At 39.0% G+C, this 26,049-nt stretch overlaps 1 protein-coding gene across 6 annotated transcripts in view; it reads right to left on the minus strand.

Annotated features, from left to right (window-relative positions):
• The window catches only part of MBP (myelin basic protein), a 123,465-nt gene that overhangs the window by 39,841 nt on the left and 57,575 nt on the right, over positions 1–26,049 (minus strand). For all 6 annotated transcript variants that reach the window (XM_054816973.1, XM_054816979.1, XM_054816976.1 and 3 more), the window contains one exon: positions 20,212–20,302. In XM_054816973.1, coding sequence (XP_054672948.1) covers positions 20,212–20,302 — 91 coding nt within the window. Of the gene's footprint in view, positions 1–20,211; positions 20,303–26,049 lie in introns of those variants that run through there.

Raw genomic sequence — 26,049 nt, forward strand, 5'->3', positions numbered from 1 at the left:
AAGGAGGAAGAAGCGGGAACGTTTGAAGTGATGGCGTTTGTCTTCCCAACTAACTGTTACACATGATGGAGCCCTGCTTTCCTGGAGATGGCTGAACACCTGCCCATCCGTGGGAAGCGGTGAATGAATTCCTTGTTTTGCTTTGTCTGCGTGCACGGCTTTTGCTTTACCTATAAAACTGTCTTTATCTCAACCCACGAGTTTTTTCACTTTTACTCTTCTGATTCACTTCCCCATCCCACCGTGGTGGGAGCAAGCAAGCAGCTGTGTGGGGCTTAGTTGCTGGCTGGGGTTAAACCACACATACTCTTCTGCTGCACTGCAATATAGATCTGATAATTTTCTTTAAGGTTATTTTGACTGGTATTCAAGTCACTGTGAGTCACTTGCGCTAATGCTAGTGGCAGGATCAAGGACATCCAGCCAAGTTCACAGGCACTTTAACATAACTGGACAGATGTACAACCTTGTATTCCCATGATGTATCTTGGATGCAACCACAAATCTCAACTCTGTTGAGCCATGTTGTGAAAAAAGCGTTTGCATCTGTGCAGCTGTAAGTCAGCATAGACTCACAGACAACGGAAACTAATTTTATATAACAAAACTACTAAGTTTTGAAAGCAGAAGCCTTTTGTCAGCACTATCCTGCATATACACATACAGAAATTTGATGAAATTAGTAAATATCAGCCTACCTGCTGCCTGAATTAAGGCAATTCCCTCAAGAAACAAACCCTAAGCAACATCTCCTAAAGGCAAGGGTGATGTACTCAACACAGAGGCACCACATCCCTGAGGAGTACACCAGGTTACCTTCTGCCAGTGAAGCTTCTCACGGTGGGCACATATAGCTTCTCTAGCAGCATCTACATGAACGTGAGTATTAATAACTCAGAAATACCAGCAGCATTAAGCCTGCTGAACGGTTAGCTAACTAGTTCAAATATGCCTTGAATGGTAGCCAGAAAAGGAATCAAAATGAAAAAAAGAAATACCTTTAAAAGGGTCAGTGATTGGAAGAAGGAAATTTATTCAAAGAGACTGTCTCTTCATGTTTTGTAACACCAACTGAAATAGAGCAAGAGGCTCTGCTTCTGAAAAACATAACACTCAATGAATACCATTGCACTTGAATGCTGACTGGAGAAATGCCAGTGATGCCAACGATACCAGAGGAACAGCTACAGCAATGTCTTTTCCTCCTCTACAGAAAGACTGTTTGCCCTACACGATCTGTAAAAAGCCTTAAAAAAAAAAAAAAAAAAAGACTGAAAGTTTTTTACCTCTGACCAAGCATACATATCAGGGACTACATGCTTCATCTCTCTTACAGGAATTACTCGGTATCATGATTCAGAACTAAGCTGATGCATGCTTGGAAAACATCCACCGTATTGCCCAAGCATTCCTTAGCCTTTCCAGCATCTATTTCACACAAATCGAAAACTGATCAAGGCTAGTAATCACTGCAAATCTCTAAAGAATTAGGAGGCAGCCTTAGCCATACTCCCAATGGCCTGAAAATAGAAAAACAGTCCGTCCTTTTTGTTTGTTCATATTGGATGCATTCAGGTCATACAGCTGCACCCACGCTACGTGGCAGGAAGTAAGCTTTGATGTCCTCTGCCACACAGACTTCACATTAAGGTTTCTTTGACATGGGAACACGGACATAGAGGCGTGGAAGCAGGGAGCAAAGGGACTGCATGCACCCGAATACAGGGAGAAGTCAGGACCCAGCCCCAAGAGAGAGATGGAAAATGTTCCTGGGGTCCTGCAATTCAGAGGGATCCTTTGTATCTCATTATTCCTCAACTTTAAAAGAAGGGAGAAACACTTCTTTGTTTTTAATAGTGCACATATAAGTCATTCACTGAGAAAGAATTTCAAAGTACAGAAATAGATCTTCAGATTCCAGGATCAGTTTATGTGCTTGATCCGCCAATGTTTCTATCCTACTTAGGATGTGAACACTCTGGTATTGTATCTGTCCAAAACAGATCAACGAGCCAAGTACTCAAAGCTTTCCACCCATGATCATGGCCAGTGTGAGACACATGCCATGAATTTCAGACCAAGATCCAGCTGCAGAAGAAGGAAACACCCTGTTCTCCTACAACCAGAAATGTACTCTCCATACCTGTACAATTCTTTTGCTTCCCTTCTCTTCCAGTCCCGTGAAGGCATAACAAATAAAATGAACTGCTATGTCTCTTCCTTCAGCATACACTGGAATACATTCACCCACAGCAATTTAAAAACGAGCTGTCTCCAAAAGTGAAATTAAGTCTTTTTATTGCATGGTTACTGCCTTAAGACATCTTCCTCTTTGGAGAGGGCTTTTGTATGACTCTCTATCAAAGTGCTTTTTAAGGCAAACATTGATACTTGTTAGCAAGCCAACTTTCAGTCTTGTCACTGGTATGGCCATGTTGTTTTGGCAGTAAAGTCTAACGGAAATTAAAAGCAAGCAAGCCAAACGTGTAACCACTCTACCCTGAAAATAGGCTTTGTTTGAAATGGATTGTATGGAGGAGCTGGCAATAAAGCAGCGGCTTTCAAGTTCTGCTTGTGGACCATTACTGCTAACTTAACCAACCGTTCCAAATGGCTAACAATGTGCTAAAAAAAATAAAAAAACAGTAGCAGCGAAAGATCAAATTAGTGCTTAGCCAAGTGAAGCTGGATGTTACAGACAGCTGCTGTTTAAGAGTATGCGTCCCTTTAGCCATCTCGCTTGGCTGTCCTCGTATCATTCTTACAAAACATACGCAGCTAGGGACAGTGCTACCAGCAAAACTGGAACAGTTTAGTGGTGTCAGTACTTCCCTGTCAGGTTAGAGCTTATATGCAATCTGGCATCAGTTACTTTGACCTTCAACTCTTCCAAAAACAACCCTGTACAAACTCCTAAATGTCAACAGTTATTTTACATCTCCGAGTTCCCAGAACACGGTATTGACATAGTGTTCATTACTAACGCTTGCATGGTCCAGATTTTTCTAGTCCTTCCCTTCCATTTACAATTTTCTTCTTCGAGACTGAGCTGTGAATGTGAAAGTGCTTTAGGATATTTTGCAGAGCCCACCTCTGTGTTTAGTGTTCTTTGTTATTTACAACACACACAGGTTATGATCTTTCTGATAATCTCTCCAGAGTATTTAAAAATTCCTTTTGGGTATTTCACAAAATCCACCCACAACATATAAATTGCCTGCTTAATAATTTTACATCTGCCTTTTTTTTTTTTTTTTTGGTACTAGTTTCATACTCTAAAAGATAGGGTAACATGCTGTCAATTTATCAAGCATTTTCATCTGTTTTATTTAAATTTTAAATCTGAAACAAAATATTAATCCACAGGACTCAAAACACATTACAAAAAAGGAAAAAAGTTCAGCAACAGATTCAGACATTAAAACTACTTGTCTACATACTAAAAATTCTTCCAGCAGGACACTAAGAAAACTGGCTGTACTCAATACCCTCCGCAAGATAAAACAAAACCAGCACAACCTCCCCATTCTTCCTAGGGACCATAGTTATGCAGCATTTTGTTGCTACCTAAATAACCACTTGCTTTTGGACTCGTTATCAGATGTGTTCTGCTTCATCAGGAGAAAATAAGATTGCAAAGGGAGAAATCTGTGCGGCTTTTACTCACCAGGGATCATAAAGCACAGCTTGTGGTAGGCTCTTCAGTGTGTGATCAGTAAACCCGGTAACAGTGGTGCAAAACTTACTTTACTGTCTCTAAAATTTCTCCAAGTCAAAACCTGAAAATTCGATGTCCAAGGCACCTACTTATAGGCCTACAAGTTTAATAAAGTTGATGGAAAGAAAAGTACGTATGACAACGTATAAAGAGTATCAAATCAAGTATCAAATTTATACACCCCATTTCCCATCCCTGGCACTCCAACAATGCAAAATCTAACAAACCGTGTGTTTCCTGATTATAAATAAGCAGCTCAAAGCCAACCATCATAGTCTCCTCTACTGGGATGAGCTGGAAGAAGGGGAATGTTACCAGACTGTCCTACAGCATCAATGGTATTGTCTGTGTGAATGGTCCCTGTTAAACCTGCCTCTGTTAGTGATCTACTTTAAAGTTTTGAAGTAAAACTCTGCTTTACTTTAAAGTTGGGCAGAGTATAATCCAGCCCAAACAGAGCACAGTAAAATCCTGAATTCTGCACGATAGTGCCTCAACTAAGAATACAGAGCACAATGGTGAAGATAATGATTTGCAAGGCAGTGGAAAGGGAAAAAAACAAGCGTAAAAATATCTTAAGATCAAAGTCACTTCTACCTACTTGACATCATGTGCTTCTAATATAAAAATAGGTTTAGCCTTCATCTTTACCCAGAGAAAACTACTAAACTTTCACTGCAAGACTCCGCTTTAACAAAACCTAGACTTCATTTTTAATTTTATGCGAAATAAATCAACACAGGAAATTCACAGCAATTAATTTTTTATGAAGAAATGTTTAACCTTTATGCAGTTGAACAAAGTTCTCGTTAAATCAACCTGCTCATTAGAGTGCAGACTACAATGTCTCAATCCACACAGAGCTCAATTTTAGACAAAGGAAGCTGCAAGCACCTGTCAGCCTAACTTGGCTGGATTTAACAGCACTGAGGGATTCTGAAGCACAGCAGGACATAATACAGATTACATGGAGGTAACAGCTTGTATTGGATTTTTCTGAACTAGTAAGAGCAAAAGGACAAACAAGATGCTTTAAACTACTATCAGAGCAAAAAAAATTCTCTCAAAGTAGTAGCTTCAGTAGGAAGAGCTAGTGAGGACAGATTCCAGACACAATAATAGGTCATATCTGAAATCTAGGGCTAAGACTGAAATTAATTCCCTTTTCTAAAAGGTACAAACCTGAAGTATAGATAAACAGTATAAATACAAAAATAAAAATATGTTTCTTGGTCCGAAGATGGTAAACTGGCAGCATCATTCAAATTAGCAGGGAGAAAAGGAGGAAAAAAGACCCCAAACACAACAGTAAAACTCTAACAACCAGGAATATCAAGTTGAGGCCTGATTCAGTGGCTGAGAACTAGCAATTTTGCTTAAGATTATACTTTTTTTTTTTTAGATTTTAATGGGGCATGGGCACTATACCAGCAAAAAAATATAAACACCTGATCTTAATTTTAAAAAATGCAATTTACAGTCTTCTACTTTTATTCTCCTTTATCTAGAATGAAAAGATCAGGTAATATGAACGTTCAAAAGAATGTAGAATATATATATATGTATACACATTTGTATTTATTCCACTGCTGTCTAACTGCAACACTTGTGTGTCATACAAACACCTGTTTGTACACACACCTACACAACAGAAGAAAATCTTGGCATTGTTATTAGTTCTCAGATTCAAAGAAAATAATTCAAAAACTGAACTGATTTACTTAACATTTTAAAAAGTTCTCAGGTTAGCTAATTCCTTTGCCTTTCAAATACATACATTCAACCATTGTACATTGGCCAAAAAGTCTACTACATGCTTAGGAGATTGATGGCTAGCCAGTACTGCTTTCTTAAAGCTTCAGCTTTTCAGGGATGCCAGGTGTTTGCTAAAACAATTTAATGGAAGTTTTCTAATAACCATAAAATGCACTAAGTTATTTTGGTCTTAGTAGTAGTGATTGCAGTGCCTCAATCATAATAAGTTAAGATCTGCACATTGCAATGTACAAGGGATTTGTGGTTTATGAAATCTACTTCAGGGTGCAAATACTTCAGTGGCATTTTTATAGCAGAAATATCTTTTTTCCCCACTGGCATAAATTTACTTAAAAATTGCTGCTATCTAAGCAGCTACAAATAACCCCCAATCTAGCAGGCAGACTAGAGACGACAAGTCAGATTCCACTTTCAACCAAGATTTAGATTTCTCTGATTTGCAAAACAAATGAACCATTCAGTGATGATAGTATTTTAAGTTCTGGAAAGTGTGACCAACTTGTAACAGAATTTACCTAGAGTCGTATTTATAATTTATTTTGCTATTTGGAAAGATAGTACGCTTCTATTGATTCTGACTCTGTGCATCTTAGGCCCAAGATATGGTTAAAGACTCACTGACGACAAGGACTTTTATCAGAAAAGAGTATCATTTGATAGAAGAAACCTTTCAGAGAAACTTTCTTTTTCAAGGATGTCCTGTTGTGAAAGATTTCTCAAGTCTTAACTAGAATTTGTTATTACAGCAGAATGGCCACAACAGCCCCGAGCAGTGCTATTAACACCAGTATTTGTCTGTGCAAGCCTGGAATATTCACTGGCATGTGGCTTGCAGCATCTCACATGCAGTGTTTGTCCTGCCAGCTTATTACAAATAAGGAAGGGCATGTGTCTTTTTTAAAAATTAAAAAAGAAAAATCTAAATAACTTTTGACCCTTAACATACGGACTTCCCCCCCCTTTTTCTGGTGTTCAAGGATGCAAGAAGAGAGATGGACTGGCTAATCCTGTGTAGTATGATTGTAGTAACATCCAGGTTAATAATCAACAAGCTAGACAGGGGGAGAACTGTGGGTAGAGTAGCTGCTAGTAGGCAGCTGAGGTAGATTTGACTGCTGGCAGTAGAGGAAGACCATGAAGAAGGGAAGATAGTAATGAAGAAAAGGGAGGAACCAGCCAGACAGAAGGATGCAAATGCAGCTAAAGAAGGTCTGGTAGAAAGAAACAGATCAGTAGGTGAGAAGAAAATATGGGGCAAAAAGCACAGGGAAAAGACTGGAGGCAAGCAAAAGTGGAGAACAGTAATAAAATAGCATAGTCACACCCTGAGAATAAGCCACAGTAAACAGGAACAACAGTAGGTTGGAGAAATGACTTAAAAGCACAGTCAACAGAATAGGTTCTGTTTACACCAGGAGGATTTTTGAGCTGATTAATACAAAGCAGGCAGGCCAGAAAAGGGATTGAAAAAAACCAAGCACCAGGCAGGTGACATCTTTGAAAAAATCTATGGGTTAATAGGCAAAAAATCTTGAATGCTTATTTATGCAGCAGTCTATTCCACTAATACCAGGAATTAGGCAACAGATTTGGTTCCATTCCTTGACTGTGAAGCAGTTTAATTTGAGATCGTAACAAGGTAACATACAAACTCTGACTTTTCTCCTCCGAAAGAAATCATGGCAACCAGCGATCCTATTGTGCTTTGTTGTTGCATAATTGTTAAAGAAATGCTTTCCGATGCCCTGTGAGAGGGGGTACTATCTCGAAAGCTCAAAGGGATTGTTCATTTGATCACTAAGCACAGTGTTATTCTAACCACTCATGAACCCAGAGAATGCCTCTATTCTTATGTTCCCCTGAGAGTTGAGATCATCTGAGATATGTCGCCTATCACATATAAAGGCCGAGGTAGAACTGCTGGCAGGACATTTTAAGTGAAGGATTTTCACAGACCTGGAATTTGTGTTCTGCATTATTGGATGACAGTTGAATTTGCTGACCACTGGGCTAATTTAGAAGGTGTAAGTGTACAAGCAAATCTTTAAGGATTTCAAGCTTGAGAGATTGTGTGTTGAATGGTGAAGCAGTTTAAAAAATGACAAAATAGATACAGATGTGTTTCTAATCCCAGATCCATCTGTCTCTCCCCAAAGCCACAGGCAGAAACCTATGAGTGTATTTGATCCAAGGCTCTTAGTACAGGCAGATACTAACATATGAGACAAAAAAAACCCCAAACCAAAAGCTAACCACAAGGAAAAGCCCTACATTCAAAGCCCACACACTAGACTAAAAAGCTGCACACAATAATAATGCCACTAGCAAAGAACAAGGTTACTCCATGCTGTTCTTTCCTACCATCTCCTAAGAATATGTGTGAGTTTTTACTTCTGACCTCTTAAAATTTGTTTTACAATATTCCATTCAAGTCACTAAGATAGTCTTGTGATGCACTTTAATGATTCTTGAATGTTGTTGAAAACGTTCAGTTGTTTACCAGTAATCTCAAAAATGAAATGCTCAGCCTCTTACCTATGTATATATTAATAAAAAAAACCCAACCCCAAAACACACCAAACGCCTTTGACTCATGCCACTTTAGCACAAGTAGCATATAGGCAAGAACTCAAAATGGTAGTCTGTGATAAAATCTACAGGAGACTGAAGCACTTTCCAATTTACGCTTGAGAGAGTCAAGGGAATTTCCTATGCATCTCTACTCTGTGCACATTACTGTTCTCTGAATTAATACACAAACCAGCCTAGACCCCCCTAGGAATTAAATAGATCTATCTACAAAATTACATAAATATGCCTTATCAAATTCATCTCCCTAATCTGAGTTGTGCTCTTTATCCCCCCCCCCCCGCCTCATGGAAAACACTGCTTACTAGCATGACTCCTTATTTTTGTGTATAAATAATATCCTTCAAATAAACGCACTATTGTAACCACAACATTTTAAGGAGGTCTGAGGGATTCTAAAAACCTACACTTCATGCAAATAAACTACAATTTTCAAAAAGATGTGACCTCATTAGAAGTTCTATAACCAAGAAATGTGTAGGATATTTCACTCAGATGAAAATGTCATTATTTTGCACAATATTTTTTAACACTATAGGTAAAAAAAAAAATACACCTTTCCAACATTCTGACTGAGCGCCTCCAAACTTTTTTATTCTCTAATTAAACAAGCAAATAAAACACCTAAATAAAACCATCATAAGGATCAAATATTTCTATACTTCCACAATGAAATCTGTTAAAGGAGTTTATTTTAATCAGAATATTTGAATTACTACTCTGCCCCTTAAAATACAAGTCTTTATGTTGCAGTGCTGCATCACAACTATGTCCACATAAGCAGACTAATAATAGATGGTGGAGAGAATGCTCTAATTTTAAATAGCTCCCTATGTCCTACTAGCTTAAATTCAGCCTTTTCCCACACTTCATTTCCTGATAAAGAATATGATTATGATACTCTGAAAAACATAGGGAGCGGCTAGAAAAGTCAGATATTTGTATATGTTAGTAGTGATTTATTACAAAGAGGTCAGGAGTCACGATGATTAGCCAAGGCAGTGTACAATTTTGAGTAACATGCTGATTTAAAGACCTTCACTTCTGTTTTCTTGAGGGGGCAGCTCTGCATGCTTTCTTTTTCTTATTTTCTTTTTACTGGAATCTTGAAAATAAATTGCAAGAACATTCAGACTTAGAAATCATGTAATAGGTATCTTAACTTTAAGGAGTGCTAAAAAGGGTCCTTTTACAAGGGAACTAAGAAAATACATTAGCAAAGGCCTCGTATTTTCACAGCAGGAGACATTTGTAATCAGCACATATGTTAAACAAAAAAAGTGGGTGGGAAAAAATCTAACTCAAACTAGAGAGACATTTTTCAGCCCTTATCATTATTTAGAATTGAAAGAAAAATTACAAGTCAATATAAACAGATTGTCGATGAGAAGGGCTGGACAGAGAAGTAACTTAAATGTTTGCCTTCAGGGAGAAGTCACTGGCCAGAACTATACTGGTACAGGTATAACATTGTAGGTGTAACTCTGTCCAGATCAGAAATAGCACATAGAGAGGGTGCTAACGGAATACAGTAATTGTGCTGTTGTGATTCTGCTACTGAGTTCTCCAAAGTAGAACAGGCTTTATCCTGAAACTGTAGTTCATCTGCAAAAATGACCGCTAGATCCTCTTGTGCAATTTGATTCTTGCACTACAGTTAGATAGCAACAAACTCGGTGCAAAAGTAGTTTGCCTGGCAGAGGAAGCACTTACTACGAAAACCAGGAATTGGCTTTAACAGGCGCAGAGCAACTTTCTTACTGTCTTCCCATTACATTTACAGATCAATAGGCTTAGCAAGGTCCTAGTCCTCGGTCAGGTGCTTCTGCAGTATGAACAATAACTGAAATAATGCTAGAAATGAGTCTGCACTTGGATTATGGAAGTTTAATAATAGAGAAAAAAAAATCATGTGCACCAGGAAATTAATAAGAGCAGTTAAAAAGGAAAAAGAAAAAATCCCAAGCATGCATGCATCACCTCCTGAGCTTTTAACTTTCAGACAATCCTGTAGTTAGGTTCAAGCCCACTGATGGCTCCAATCCACGTCCTGAAAACGGGCCACTAAATACAAATTACTACAATCAGGTGAGCACTGATTTTGAAATAGAAGCCAGATTTACTGTTGCTAGCATACAGAAACAGAGGTAACACCTCTCTGCTGGAGCCCAGGGGGATTTGTCACAGAGGGAAAAGGGGAAAACAGTCATTTTGCCCAATCTTCTGATTCTCAGTTTAAGCCCAGATCCACCAAAACTTCTATGTCAAAATCTGGATAGTCTTTCAAAATGTTAAAGCACATTCCTAATTCTGCTGAAATCCAGTGAAGTTCCTCTATTTAGTTTCATTTATCATTGTCCCCTTTTAGGCCATGCAGTTTACGATGATGTTGGCCAGTCACTGATCCCTCACAGCAAGGGCAGAGTAATTTGGTGGAAAAATGAGAGAGAAGCTTTCATTTTTTGAGGGGTCTTGATAGTTTTCTTGAGGGTTGTATTTCAGCATGGATCTTGAAACAAATTTGCTTTCGCATCTTCATATTGGAATTATGTATCTTGAAACAGAGCAGTAAAATTGTTTCAAGAAATTTTGGCAAATAAACTAAGTAAACTTTCAGAATCTATATCTAATGCTGAGTAGGGGATTCAGACCGCAATTAGGCTTGCTGTATAATTGGTACGCACACATCTTAAGTTTTCCATTTCATTCTATTTTGTCATAGACATCCTATGTTGGCAAAAGCAGAAGCAATAAAATCTGAAGACCAAACAAGAGGATCTAGCGGTCATTTTAAGGATGGCCAGTTTATATATGAGATTGAATATGACACATAAAACAAAGGATAGCCTAAAAGTAAAAGGTAACAGAATAATGCTACTAATGTGGCAAAATCCTGCTCATGCCACAACCTTACCTTACAAAAATGAAATACTGCAAAATTTTAGACCTGATGAATAGGTGAAGTTCTGCAAAACATATGTCTAGAACTAATCCCACCTGAAAGGGTTTTGCAAAAAATTTAGTCCACTCACAACAATAAATATCAGAACTCCATTTAAAACTTTGCCCTTTAACAGTTCAAGAATAAAAATCTCTACTTCTCCCATTTGACTTTGGGTTGCAAGGCATCTGCAGATGGGAAAATGGCAATGTCTTTCTGCCTGAAGCTGCCTTGGTGGCGTGCAGGACACCTGATGCAAAAGATGGCTTCCTCAAGCCTGCTAGCCGAGCCGAGGACTTCGTCTACCACAGACCTAAGATCAGCACCTTCCTTGGTAAGAACTCAGGCGTAACTACCGCTCTGTTGAAATCAGTAGTGCTACTGTGCTGAAAAAGCAGGTGGTCCTGCATAGATAAATCAAGGCAAATAGAATCACCACATCCTGATAAACATTCAGGGAGGCCCACTTATTTCAAGGAAGTAACAGTTTGTCAAATGTTAAGTATCTATTCTAGAAGCATCAATATTTTCATTTTGTCTCTACTGAGTTCAGTGAAACCAAGCCTTGGTAATGTTGCGTGGTGGCTTAATTTGGTGTCCAAAACCTATCGCTTTTATTTTAAAAGCATATTCAATCACTTTTCCACAAGCAAAGGTTAAAAAAAAATATCCTATTACAGATCTTTCAGAACAAAAATGAGAACTCTTGTGAATTTCTTTTATCTGTAGCCAGTTTATATTGAAATCACTTGAGATAAATATTTGTAAGTATTTTTGCAACAGCGTCCATGTATGTGTTTGTTTAAACAACTGAGTTTAGTCTTTCAAATACTGACTTCTGTTGCAATCCTCCTTGTCAGCGCTACCAGGGACATTGTTAGTTTTCCATGGCTAATATCACACACAGCAGAAATTTTAAGATGCTACAGCAAGAAGGCTTAAAAAGGAAAAAAAAAATCACAATGGATGACAGCTACTAAAAATCACTCAGACTAATTTAAAGTTCCTGTTTTGATGGAGATACTTTGTATCCAGTAGAAAAATGGTTCTTTCTAATTAAGTGGGAATATTAAAAGGCCTAGAGAAAGCCAAGCTTTTCATTGGCAACAGGGAAGGGAAGCATAGGGAAGGCTCTAGAGAGGGAGCCTGCTCTGAACAGCACTGGAAATAAAGAACAGTATTATCATGGCTGTTCTCTGCTCCTCGCAAGGCTTGTAAGTGACTGCAGTCTTGTCGCCACCAGGATGTTTCTGTACAAGTACCAGTGTGTGCACACCAGTAAATACTAGTCCTTTTCACTTCTATTTTCCTCATCAAAAATAGATACCTCAGATGTGAATTTCTGCTCTGTGCCTCCTTGTCAGCACTTAAAGGGACACTGTCACGCCCATAAAACTGAACTATTGCACAAGTGCTGCCAAGCTATGTGTTTGAAGGAGTTAAGCCAGCCACTGTCAGCCTTCTTGAACAAATGCATAACAGAAAGCCATAGCTTCAAGTGTGAGTTGGATGTGCTGCCTGACATTGTACTGGAGCCCTGGAGTTTCACAGAGCTCCAGGGTACAGAGATGGGAGTGCCAAGGGGAAGACGACAGATGCCGAATCCTGCAAATTTTCATTCACTCATTCAAAAGCTCTGCGTTCCTTCTTGCTTTCACCCTTCACCACCATTAGATTCATTATTAGTCTTGCGGACACAGTTGCAAATGTCATACATTAGGCTAATGAATAATTTAGATTAGCCCACCATAGAAATAAAAATATTTTGTCAGGGTCACCACCAAAACAGCTTGCGTGGGGTGTTTATAATATGCTGTCATTCTTTACGTCCATAATCCTTTCACAGTGGGCTGACTGCTGCTTGGCTCTCCCTTCCAGAGCTACACCCATCACATACCAAGTCTGATACTTTCACAGAAGAGCTGCTGCTGGATGAGATGACACAGCTACAATGCCTCTCTTGCCACCCTTCCAGACTCTTTGGGCAACAACTTGCACATATGAAAATCCACACCTCTTTCCATACTCCAGCCCATCCCTTCAATGCTGGAAGGACAGGTTGATGAATTTTTGATTTTTAAGCTCAACTCACTATCTTTATAGTTTTGCCAGAGTCAGTGGAACAATATTGCCAATGAACGAGGCTTAAATGGGGGTGTCAGTGGGAAGTACCACTAAGAAATCCAAGCCAGAATTTCTCAGGCCCATCTGATCCTGACAAGGAATTAAAAGGAACTGAAATTTCACCCAATCGACAGCACACTGGATGGGAAGCATCAACTTAATACTGACCTACTGTGTTTATGATGGCAAGATGTTTACCTCCGTATCCCCTTTTCCCTGTGGTTTCTGTCTTCTGCATTCAGATAAGAAAAAATCTGGGTTAGGATCTCTCTCATGACGTGCTACGGGTAGCCTAATGGAGCCTGGTCGCACAATCAGGCAATTATGGGGGCTAGATCATCAGCGAGGCACCTCTTTTTAATCAGGATAACTGAACACAGAGCCTGAGGAGAATCCATTGTTTTTATACAATTCTTCAATTCTTGCAATAGGATATTATTCTGGCTCAAATTGAGTATTGTGGATTTGATCCAGGAATTACCCAATGAAATTCCATAATTCTTATTACGCAGGAAGCCAAAGCTGGTGGCTTTCATATTTTGGTTAAGACACAAAAGGATTTTCAATCTCAGCTGGTGTTTCCGTATTCTCCTAATAGATTGTACAAAAACTCATTCTGGTTCTCTTCTAACCATTGCATTAAAAACTGAGTCACATCATAATTAAACTTTAATGACAACATCTGTTTCAGCTAGCACGACAGAAGAGTGGTTGGCCCATGGAGGACTACTCTGCTTCTTATTTCACTTAAATCAGAACTGAGCATTTATTGAGCCTCAACGAACTGGAAGTGGGACAACTGCAATATCCCAGCTACTTTCCCCAAAATAAAGACCTTTCAGAAGCACTTTTAAATCATTTACAGATAAAATCCTGCCTTAACAAAACTGGATGATGGTACATAAGGATCAGTCATGGGGGAACACTGAGGACTCTGTTTCTTCCATGCCAACAGAATACTCCCTTGGGCTGCAGCCTGCTAACAGGACAAAGACGACAAAATACACTGGACTGAGAAAGGAGTAACTTGTTTTCATGGCTAGCTAATTAGCCAAAGGCCTCATATCACAACCCAGCAACATCTGACATTAGACCACCCTTAGCCATCCTCACTTTTACAATCAGCTACAATGTGTGCTCTGGATAACAATAGATGGTAAATGCCTATTGTGCTTCTCCTCATCTCGAATACACACTCACTTACTGAATAAACAAGAGGAAAAAATTCAGCAGATCCTGTACACTATATAGCAAGCGTTAAAATAGTAAGTAATCTATTATACTGTGCTACTGCCCATGAGCCCTGCACTGCTAAAAATACATCAGGCATCACTGGCTCAGGTCCCTGCCTATGCTAACAACTCCAGTCCCTATGAAAGGAGAAAAACCCAAACCTCTGTTATGCATGTAGCATGCATGTGGTACAGATGAGAAAAAAAGAAAAATCATACCAGATCAGACTTGTTATAATGCCCTTAAATGCTTATGCACTAATTTTGTGGCAAACATCAGTGCTATGCTAAAAGTAATCTTAAAGGTTTAGATGCTACTGTAGAGCAGTACGTTAATTATAATGGCATATTAACTAGTTTGAGTCCAAGAGCTACTGTTACTGTTAAAAGCATCAGATGGTTGCCAGAAAAATATATGTTTAAATGCTACAGTTAAAAAAAGAAATCCCATAAAAATGAGCCATAACCAAACCAACCACAGAATTAACATCAAAATGCAAGTATCTATACTTTAGAAAAAGCTTCAAACCCCAAAATAACAAAAAATCCCACCAGTTGGCCAACTGCTGCCTGAGAAATGCTGTTTGGTCTCTTTCCACCAGAGCTGTTCTCTAGTCTTCAGCTTCTCTTGTCCATACGTAAACTGGGCAAGGGTCCCTACACATAGCTTGCAAAAAGCATTTTATGATACACAAGATCTTGCAAGAACAAAGTTTTAGCCCTTTCCCTGGGGGGTGGGGGGTAAACAACCTCAACCAAAAACCAAACAAACAAAAAACCCCAGACAAACCACAACTTTAGGTGGGCATAAAAAACACAGCAAAAAGAGAAAGGGGTGAGCAGCTCTCATCACCTACTTCTGAGATCCAACACCTGCACAAAAAATGCCAACTTTTTTGTTTGTTTGTTAAAATGTAAATCTGTTCTTTCTATCTCAGAAAGTTAATCCAGTCTGGCTGGTGTAATTTTGATACACCAGTGGTCTCTGGATGGAAACAGGCCAAGTCTTGCAAGAAACTGGGAAAAGGAAAGAGATGGTGAAGGTAAGTGGAAATACGTGGACAGTTGGAACAACAGAATCATTACTTAGCTTATAACGAAACAGCTACAGGAGACTAAATTCCCCTATTTACCTTGCATCCAAGAGGCAATAACTGTACTCTGGTAATAACATCTATTTTAGGACAATCTGCTGTCTCACTAGATTGACTTTTTTGTGTAAGCTTGCCGTTATTTTGCATTAAAGTCATAGCTTGTGTCCCAAACTGATTGTGTTTACAAAGAGAGAAGCTTCCCAGTAAGAAGGTTACTGAACTACAATAACCCTCAGCTTTTAGCAAGCTCCTGACACCACTGCATCACCTCCTTAGAGAAAGGCATTGTGCAGCCAGGAGCTGCTAAATGCCTTCCAGCTCCTCCTTTTGCACTCTGCCGCCTCCCTTTTTTAAACGAGAATCAAAAGCAAAAATGGATACAAGGAAAGAGTGAAATCCATACAGATACAACACACAATCATATATAGTCCCACCTTGTAAGTATACTCTGTACAACCACTTGTTAATTTGCAAGAGATCAACACTGCATTTTATTTTGGGAGAACGGGCTTTATATACCATAATTAAATCCCTAACTGAACAAAAAAAAAAAAAAAAAAAAACAAACCAACCCCAAAAATGATATCCAATACACAGCATCCAAAAATTCCTAGGTGTGGACACAGCGTGACTGCAGCAACTGCAGCTACCCTTGTCCTACCATGTTAAGGCAGGCCAACGGCAAACGTGACCACATCTGCAAACCTTTACAGATGGAAATCCCGTGGAGCCAGTTCTTCAACCTGCATAGGGTTATACAAATATCCACAGGACATTCTGTGTAGGACACAGCAGCAGGCGACAGCAGAAGCAATGAATCAGGGTCAGTCAGGGCCACCATGGAATTGTGCTGAATGTACAGTTTCTAGCTATATCCCTGAGCTCTGCATACAAAAGGTACCTCAGGATGTACCCAGTGCTGCAATTAGAAATGGCAGAATGACGGATGGTGCTACATTCAGTGTCACTTTGCCACGCTTGGAACAGAGCTTACCTCGTGCTTAAATGAAAGAGAAGCTCTACAATTCTGATTTTTTATTTTTTTTTGGGGGGGGGTGGGGGGGAAGTGGGAAGTTAATTTTGTCTTTTTTATAAAAACAAAACACACATAACAATGCACCAAACCACAACAACAACAGAAAAAAAGCCAACACCCCACAGTACAATTCCAGCCACACAGCAGGGATCACTGGAAAGCACTAAGCCATGAAGAACCATGGCCACTTCCACAGATACAATTTTAGAACTGATCTACTAGATAGAAATGAAACTATTTGTGAAGATAAAGACTTGGTTGTATCTTGAAAAGTTAACACACTGTGACTTTACATTGCTATCAGAAAGGGGAATATGCTGTCAACATATCACAGTTCCCCCACAGAGAATTTTTCCCTACTTGTAATTTTACGCTAGTTCAGCCCTATGGAACAAAAATATCAATAAAAATCTGCATTTGTCCTTCTCCAAGTTAATGCAATAAAGGATTGCACCAAAGGAAGGTCCAAAGCTCCCAGCAGTCAGAATGACAGGCAGTTTGCCCTCTCTGCTTTTGCCTCACAGTTGTAGAGTAACAATGGATCTAGTAAACTTCTGAAAATTATCTCTGGAAGTAAGATCAGCAGACATCTCCTGACCCCCTTTAAACGCATAGCACTCTACCTGGCAATTTTCTTCTCTAGCTTGGACTGAGATGTCATTCACAATCCTTTTCTGACTACATACTGGTTGCAACAGAGACCACGCTGACTACGTGCAAGTTCAACAGAAGTTTGTAGCAAGCAAGACATTCTAGTACCACATCACAGATGCATATTCAATATAATTCAGACAAAAGAACTCTCTTGGGTGTCAAAAGAAAATCCTTTCAAAGGACAAACAAAACTAACGCTTGTTAATTCAGAATTTCATAGTTACAAATACCATTACTGTACAGACTAGATTTCTTTTCTCTCCAATATCCTTACCCTTCTGCTCCATTTCTCCACTCTATCCTCCTGTATAAATAGTTCATTGCCTTTGAGAATTAGCTCTCTGAAACACAAGACATACCTGACCTGTTTGTTTCATAAAGCAGCTGGTACAACGTGGTTTCATTGTTGGTAAGGACATCTCAGTATAAAAATAAGTATTAGAGAGAAATGCAAAAAACCCCTCGAGAATGATTAATTCCCAAATCCAACTCACATGAAGAAGAAAAGTAAGACATTCATGTTCACTCCCAAATGGACCTCCACAGTACTGGATCAATCCTTGCTTGTACCTACAAAGAATGCTATTGGGTCTACCAGACTTGAAAGAGATATCCACACTTGGTTCTTCAGCACCACAACATTTTCAATCAATAACAACATGCTTGCCTCCAAAGCTGTACCCAGCTGATAGGGACTGCAGAAACAACACTTGCTCCGGAAGCAAGTATTTCCAAAAGAAATATTGCTGTATTCAAACAGCACCAGCTTCCTCAGGTATTTTCTGTATAATAATCATTAGCAATCACATCTATTCCATGCTGTACACAGTGCATAAAGTTCCCTTTTCCTGAAAAGTCATATAGTCACCCGCTCCAAGACAATACTAACCTTGGAGAGGCGGGGGGAGACAAGAGCAAAGCAAGAGATTTCTGTCTCCTTTGCTAAAGAGCCTTTGACTTGGCAGTCCGAGCACTCTAGTGGCTGCCAGGGACTGGCAGTTGCTGCCACCGGGCGGCTCAGCAAAGAGGGACAGCCGGGGCTTTCGGGGGGACCCGGCTCCTCCGAGTGCCCGCTGCACACCCACGCATCAAGACTGAAAAGGCAGGCAGCAATCAAGGGGTGCTGCCCCCCTTTTCTGAAGGGGTCTCAGTGGCAGGAATTGACTTCTCTGCTGCCTGTGCTAACCTTTCTGTAGGGGGTGGCATTGTCCAGAGAAAGCTGGGGAAAGCGATCTTTCTGAAAAATAAATAAATTAGGCACAGAAAACAGAGATCTATGTGAAAAAAGAGGGCTGCGCTGCACCTGCTCAAAGAGACTGGAGGTTATTTAAAATTCTTCAGAAGAGGGATTCTAGTCAAAGCTGAAGCTATAAATTAACCAAATTCTGGTGCATACTTGATAGTTGTTACAGTTAATGTCACTGGGGAGAAAAAGAAGAAAGAAATGAAGGACAGCTTGAAATAGATCAAGCCAGAGGGAGAATAACTGAGCAGGGTCTGTAATCTAATCATTTAAGTCACAGGATAACAAATAACTCACCTAGGGAAAACTGTTTCAGGCTCATCATTTATCTCCTATGATATGAGCTGGATCTGAACACCTTCAGAAATTGCCCAGAACTGCATGCAAAGGCAGGTATATACAACAGTGTCATTCTGCGAGACATAAAACTTTTACCTGCCAAAACTTCCTCCCTGACTCTCAGGGTATCTCACACTAAAGTGGTCTCCTTTGCCCCTTCAGTTCACTTCGATTTCCTCACTTGACCAGCATGAAAAAGAAGATTACAGACTCTATTGGCACCACATTTCCTCTTCTTTTATTGCTATTTTCATCTAATCTTAAAAACCACAAACAAACCAGACATTCACTTGTAAAGTGGCAAAAGGCTTGATGTAAGATGCTACGGTCTGACTGGTTTCAGAGTTGGAAAGAAATTTTCCTCGTGGTGCCAAGTTAGCAAAGGTTGATAATTGGCTTATCTTAGATAAGTAATTCAATTCCGAAAGAGATTTGGAACATGGAATTATTTAGCAATTTGTTAGTAAATCATTAGCTTTAAAGAACACTTAGTACACTGCATGTCGACCTTCTTACATTTGTAAAAGAATTTGTAGTGAGGATATGGATCACTGGATGGTGAGTTTAAGCCCACTTCATCATTTTAAATTCCCATTTTTTAAGTTCATTGTCCCCATATGGACCACAGGCTTGACTAACTACTGGTTTAATTCACTAGTACTTGAGGGTAGTGATCAGAATAAAGAAAAGCTTTAAAAGCCTAAGATTTTGCTGGTAGAAAGAGGCAGATGGAGGTCTCCTTGCTTTGCTGTCTCCATCCTTCTCACAGAAGGAAAACCAGATGGATCTGAACTGAGGAAAGACACAGCTTGAGACACACATTACACAGTGCCGTGGGGCTCCATAACCAGTAACACTGGATCTACTGCAAATAACCGGTGGAGCAGATGTAGAGGAAATGAGGTAATAGCCTCACCACTGAGTTAATAAAGTTAAAACCTAGTTCTAAAGTCCACCTGTGGATTCTTCAGACACTGGCATTACATGATCAGTGTTGGAAACATTCGTATCAGGAATTCAACCTCGTATGCCAATCATGCCACATTATCTCATAGAGGAAAGCTGATTTTAAACAAAAGCAGTTTAAATGGTCACAAGCATTGTTTCCATATATAGTAAGAGAGATTTAATTATTCATGCTCCACCCCTTTTGTACCTTGAAAGAAAAAATTCCTTACTGTATTTATAAATAGTTGACTCATCCAAGTTTTCAAGCTAGTCAGCCTTAATAAATCCACATGACTTCTGCAGATCTTGAGTCTCTACTCCAGAACACAATGGAGTTAAATACTACATCAAATGATAAACTTTCAGCCTTGCCCTCCACCTTTCCGGGTCTCTGTGGAACTGTACGGCCCATATCTGGATACCATACACCAACATCAAGCAGATCACAAGGACTTTGCGGGAATTCATTTTCTGAACTAACATCAAATAACATTCTCCAGTTGTCTGAGTAACTCACCAAATACTTCATTATCCTCTGAAGACTGGTGTGTTAGTCTGGCTGCTTTCGGACTCTCTTTAGCTGCTTCCTCCACCTTGGTGTCAGCATTCTGTAAAACAAACATGTCTTCAGATTAGGTCTTCCTTTATAGTCATCAATCAGAAACATTCTTCAAACTTCTTAATTACGCACACATTACATTCTTTATGAATACAGAAGCATTAACACAGAGGGGTTTGGTATCTTTACTGTACAGATGTGGGTTTGCAAAATATTGAGGGAAAATATTCTTATAAACCATAATTATTATTTTTTTAAATTTTTTTGAGTCTGTTTTAATCTGACTAGAGGACATAAGATGGAGGACTAGAAAAGACATCTAAATAAGAGATCTTAAAAGCCATGACAGACTTGTAAGTTTCCACCTTTCCTCCTCATATTTCATTTTCTTTCTATTGACATCTTCCATCATTGACTTAGTGAACCAAGAGATCAGAAGACAGTGCACAACTATTTCTCCTTACAGAGCAAAGGGAAGTGAGCTAGAGAGAGCTGCTGTTGCTCAGGAGAAGTCATCTTCAAGTCTTTAACTCATGTACTTAACTGTTTAAAACACAAGTACTTATCTATTTCTGAAACAAATCTGCCAGTTAGCTGCCTGGTATTAGACTGGGCCCAGAGATAAGTCAACAGCTTCAGCACCTAAATTGCCAGAAGTCAAAGCATTTAATTCCCTAGCTAGGAAAGACTGAAGAAAATATAATCTGTGAAATATGGAGTTTTAAATATTTATGCTGCTACTAAAGAAAAAATAACTCATGTTTCCAAAATGCTTTACTTCGGTACTCAAGAGAAATGTATATGCATGCTTGCAGCAATGCAGATAGCAAACTGCATATGCAGTCAACTGTTGAGCGATGGATATGAAGTGACTGATGCAATATTAAACATTACTGAAAAGAGTTGACTAAGAGTTGAGGAAGGGGGGAAAAAAGAGAAATGTAGTATGTCTTTCCTTTATAAAGGACACACACTGCTCTGTTCAACTACGTGCTCATTCAGAAGACTGTGATGTTTTGAAGAAATCACCTTTGTTGTACAATTTACAAATTCTTACTTAAATTTTGAACATGCTGCTATACAATCTGTCCATGAAAATCACTGGTTCTGCCCTCAGAAACATAGTACAATTCCAAACTGTAAGTGGTCTCTTATTTCTCCTTATTAATAACCACACAGAAGATATAGGATGACAGGTAGATTAAGTCTGTCAACCTCCCTATAGAACACGAGTTACAAACTCAGGGCACAAACTCAAAAGACTTTGAAGCAAGACAAGCGAGCTTTGTCAGGAAAAAAAGTGAAAGACAGACCTAGGAAGCCTACTGGTGTCACACAGCAGCAAGCAAGAATCAAGAGAAAGCAGAGAGAACAGGAAAGAAAGGAGAGACTGTGCTTCAGAGGAAGAAACGCCTGCAGAAGAGAAAGGCTTCTGCACTCACTCAGGGCACCAACCTGAGCATCCCACGCAGAAAACCCATCAGCTACATATCTCTCAAAGCTGAGGGGACAGTCAGTTTTAGCAGATGCTCACCTCCATCTTCCCGAGGGACGCTAGTTAACACAAACTGAGGTAAGCATCCTGAGATATTTTGGTTCAAGTTAAATCACTGGGGAGAACTACAAATCAGCTGTGCTGTCTGCTCCCTGGATAAGCCACAATGTTGGTGTTGACAGATGTTAGCTCCAAGATGTTGACAGGAAAGTTGTGTGATGTATCACTTTAAAACATGGCAGTGCACAGTTGGATGTAATCCCACTTGGCACGGCTTCTTACACAAAATGTAAGCTTTAAAAAATATTTCTTTTGCGTTATTATTTGCACTAAAAATCTTACACGGCCATTATTACTGGCATATCAAATATTCAAATTGCCAAAAACAATACAAGAAAAATCACTGCAAAAGAACCAATCAATGATCCAGATGCTCTAAAACAAGTTTATTATAAACCAGCATTTTAAGAGACAAGATTTAGTCAGTTGCTTAATTCTTCTTTCCAGTGTCCTAAAAATTCTTATGTGTCTCTATCCTTCCAATCAATGAACAGAAGAAGTGAAAACACATTCCTTTACAGTGCCTGAGCTGTGTCAGGGATTCTTTACCTACAAGTTATAAAGTTATAAACTGGTTGGTTATAAAACAAAGGCCTTTTGTACATAACATAGTAAATGTAATTCTATCTAGCTCTTACTTTCAGGTTGAGCACTCAATGCAATTTCAGAAGGGCAAAAATAGGTTTATTTTACAGTATCAGTTCCCAAGAACTATAGATTACACCTGATTTTAGCATGAAATAAATATGATATACGCCTAAATTCACAGAAACTCACTCTCTCTCCCTGAAAAGCATCTCCTCGACAACCACAAAAATTATCATTAAACTGGAATTCAAGTCAAGGTTCTTGAGATGAGATGGGCATTCTCAATGTGCTTAACCCCTTCTCGGAACTAAAGCCCCCAACTTGTACTTCAGAAAAAGTGATGAGCCATGTGCCCTGTTCTGCAGGTATTCTGACATCGGGAGAGAAACCAAGATCACTACCAAAGCACACTGGAGTTGCACTTCTTACATGAATCAGGCCACTCATGTTCCAAAATACCATAAAACACCTAAGTAGCAAGCCAGCACCTACTGCATAGTAACAGCTGGTCACAGACTAGAAATACTTCTAGCATTTTATAAAAGTTACAAAATAAGATGTGCATATATAACACAACTGTATGTATGTGAATATGTATATATACAGCTGCTCTTGACTCAGCCCTGATAAAAAACAGAAATTGCATTATAATCTGCCACAGCTTTACAAGACATTTTTGGCCCAGCTTCCCATTGTAGCTGCTCACTAATGCCTTGTGACTCAGTTCACCTGTTTTCCCATTATCCATCAAGTGAACACAACAGCCAGACCCATACCACAGAACATTTCAAAATTTTGATAGGTAAATATGCAAATAACAAGTTGCAAAGTATTTGCAACAAACGAATAGCAATATTAAAAATCATGGTTTGGCTATATACACATGCATTAGTGAAAGAAGCAAGGCTATTTGTATTTTGCTGCTACCAGTGACTATTTAGATGACCTTTACCTAAATGGCAAATATTAAGAAATGCTAAATTACAATGACCTGTGTTCTGCAGGCACTACAGTAACAGGCCAGGCTAAAAAGTGCAGTGAAGCATATTACATTTACTGAAACAGCTATCTCCTCAAGAAAACACAGGACTTGGAAATGGAAAGTTGTACTCTGTGGAGTATTTAAGCCTTTTTTTTTTTTTTTTTTAAATTACCTTGCCAGTTTTGCATACTAGTTAGGAAGGCCTTGTTTCTTTTCCTTTAACCATAAAGCTGTTATTCAATGACTTCATTTTGCAAAGGAAAGACATACAAGAAAAGCTAAAACGTCTCATCAGAAACCAAACAATTACTCAAAAAGCATTAGTGTTATATCAAAAAGAGAATTAAAGAAATCCAATGTGAAGCAGAGATTTGTATTGTCTGTGCTCTCATTCCTGCCTTTTACAATCCATTCTGTTTTCTTATTACGTATTTAGCTCATGTATGTTTAGTTCCATCCCAATGGCACAAATAAAAACAGTGACATTTCCTTTATTTTCAGAAAGGTAGCACACTGACATCAAAAGTTCTAAATGCAGCGAGACATCACAGATCATGAGTACACAAACTGCTGCTTTGACAGCATAGCCATTTCTCCAGTTCTTTCTCTTGCACAGCACGTTACCTTCCCTGCACTTTACCACTTAACTCCACAAGACCTGGCAGAACTGAGGGCATGGTAGAACACTTGATTCCCCCTCTACACTAGATTTATGAAATTAAGATAAACAACAGACACCACCTCAAAAGACAGACAAGAGTTTCTAGTGGATAAAACCAGATTTGACTAGCAATAAGCCTCCATTTTGCAAGAACAGAAAAAGGGTAAATTGTTGCAGGCAATAACAATCTTAATCTAACCTGTATCCATAGCAGTAGATCATACAACTCCAGACTTAGCTGAAGAACTCAGCAAAACATTCCTGATCTTCCACTTCTGCACTGTTATTCACCTGAATTCCATCATGCAAGGCTGGCTTTCATTTAATATTCACGTAACACATCTATGATGTTCAGATTATAGTAAACCTTCAGGACAACAAATACGTCGCTGCTTCTCAACAGCACTAACTGATATTCTACAGAGTTCCAAGGAAATAAAAAAACCCAAGAAAATCTTTAAATCATGGATGTGTGCTCCTTCAAAAATGCGACAGTAATATGACTGCAAGTCATGTATCAAATGCATGAAACAAATACTAAATACCAAATACTGCTGCAATCGGCAGGACAGGACATAAGTCATTCTCAGCAGGGATAATTTTGTCACTTTTGTCTCGTGTTCTGCATCCCCAGGTTAAGTACTAACAACATTGCTATCATCAAAGTTGGAGAAGTTCCTTGTTACTTTCTTCTCAGAGACCTCCAGCCTCGAAGTTTTTAGCTCCAGTGCATCGTGAGGAATTTACAGGCACAGCTTAACACAACCCAACAGATGCTGTGCACAACCCTTATTAGCAGCAAGAATTCATGGAATGGCAGTTGGCCCTCTTCAGGTGGGCAGAGATCTTCTGGACCTGCATTAACCAGTATGTTCAAACATCCTCCTGAACTCACCCACTAATTCTTCTTAACTGTGGAGATTTTCCAACCCCTTTTCCATTAATACAGAAACTCAAACACACACTAGCAAGCACTAGGCTTCTTGTACAGAATGTGAATGGTGAATTTTAACAACGCTATACCAGCTAATTCGTACCCCCCCAAGCAAGACTACTGCCATCATTCAGAACAGGGTTACACCAGACTGAAGCTGGGCTCGTGTTCTCTCTACAGCTTCAAGCTCCTGAAAATGTTCCAGGAACTCCTACATCAGTTCCTTCTTCGGTCCCCACCAGTCATTGGAAGGATTCAAAGTTTTAGATAAATAACTCTTAAACAGCAAGCTAATCACAATCGTTATCTCCAGTTTTCTGGTATACCTCATACTCTCAGTTTAATTTTCATCCAGTTTCTAAAATGTAATACTCAAAATGTCCTCTACTAAATAGCTTCTATATAAAGTAATTATTCTTATGTTCCTGTGCATGTGTCAAAATCTTGAGATATAAAGTAAAAGAATTAAAAAAATGACAGAGCAATGGAAAGAGAGAGGGCTAGAGTTTTTCAAGGACAGTTTTCTTTTCCTCTCAGCTTCAACAGTACTGTGCTACTGCTGTTAATGTTACCAATGGAGAATTTCAAAAGTAGTTTCAAACAAAAGGATCCCATCACTAAGCCCCAAGGCAGACAAAGGCCCTTTGAAAAAGGTTTGAGATGCCTCAAACACATTATCCAGGTCTTTGAAGAAATGCATTCAGTCTATTTTAAAATTTTAAGATACTAAGGGGTTGCAGTAAAAAGTACTGAATTCCAACTCGAAAATTTGCTACGTTCACCATTAGCAGCTCTGCACTATTTTGCTATGTGCTTCCCTCCACTTATGAAAGGCATTTAAAAACTACTTCTGTTTGTGGAGAAGTTCTTAAAAATTGGGTTAATACACAGCATATCTTGCCTTTTGAGAAAATGACCACACTGGGGTTCTTATATTTTATAACTGAACCAAAATATCTTCAGCTCAGAATGTAACGGATAAAGACAATGAACGGATAGTCAGCTTTTACCAGTCTGTAAGGCATTCTCCTAATACCTTACTGAAGGGGAAAAACAAGTGATTACATTACTGTGTC

Source organism: Grus americana, chromosome 2, assembly GCF_028858705.1.
Source record: "Grus americana isolate bGruAme1 chromosome 2, bGruAme1.mat, whole genome shotgun sequence".
In the NCBI taxonomy this organism is placed as follows: Eukaryota; Metazoa; Chordata; class Aves; order Gruiformes; family Gruidae; genus Grus; species Grus americana.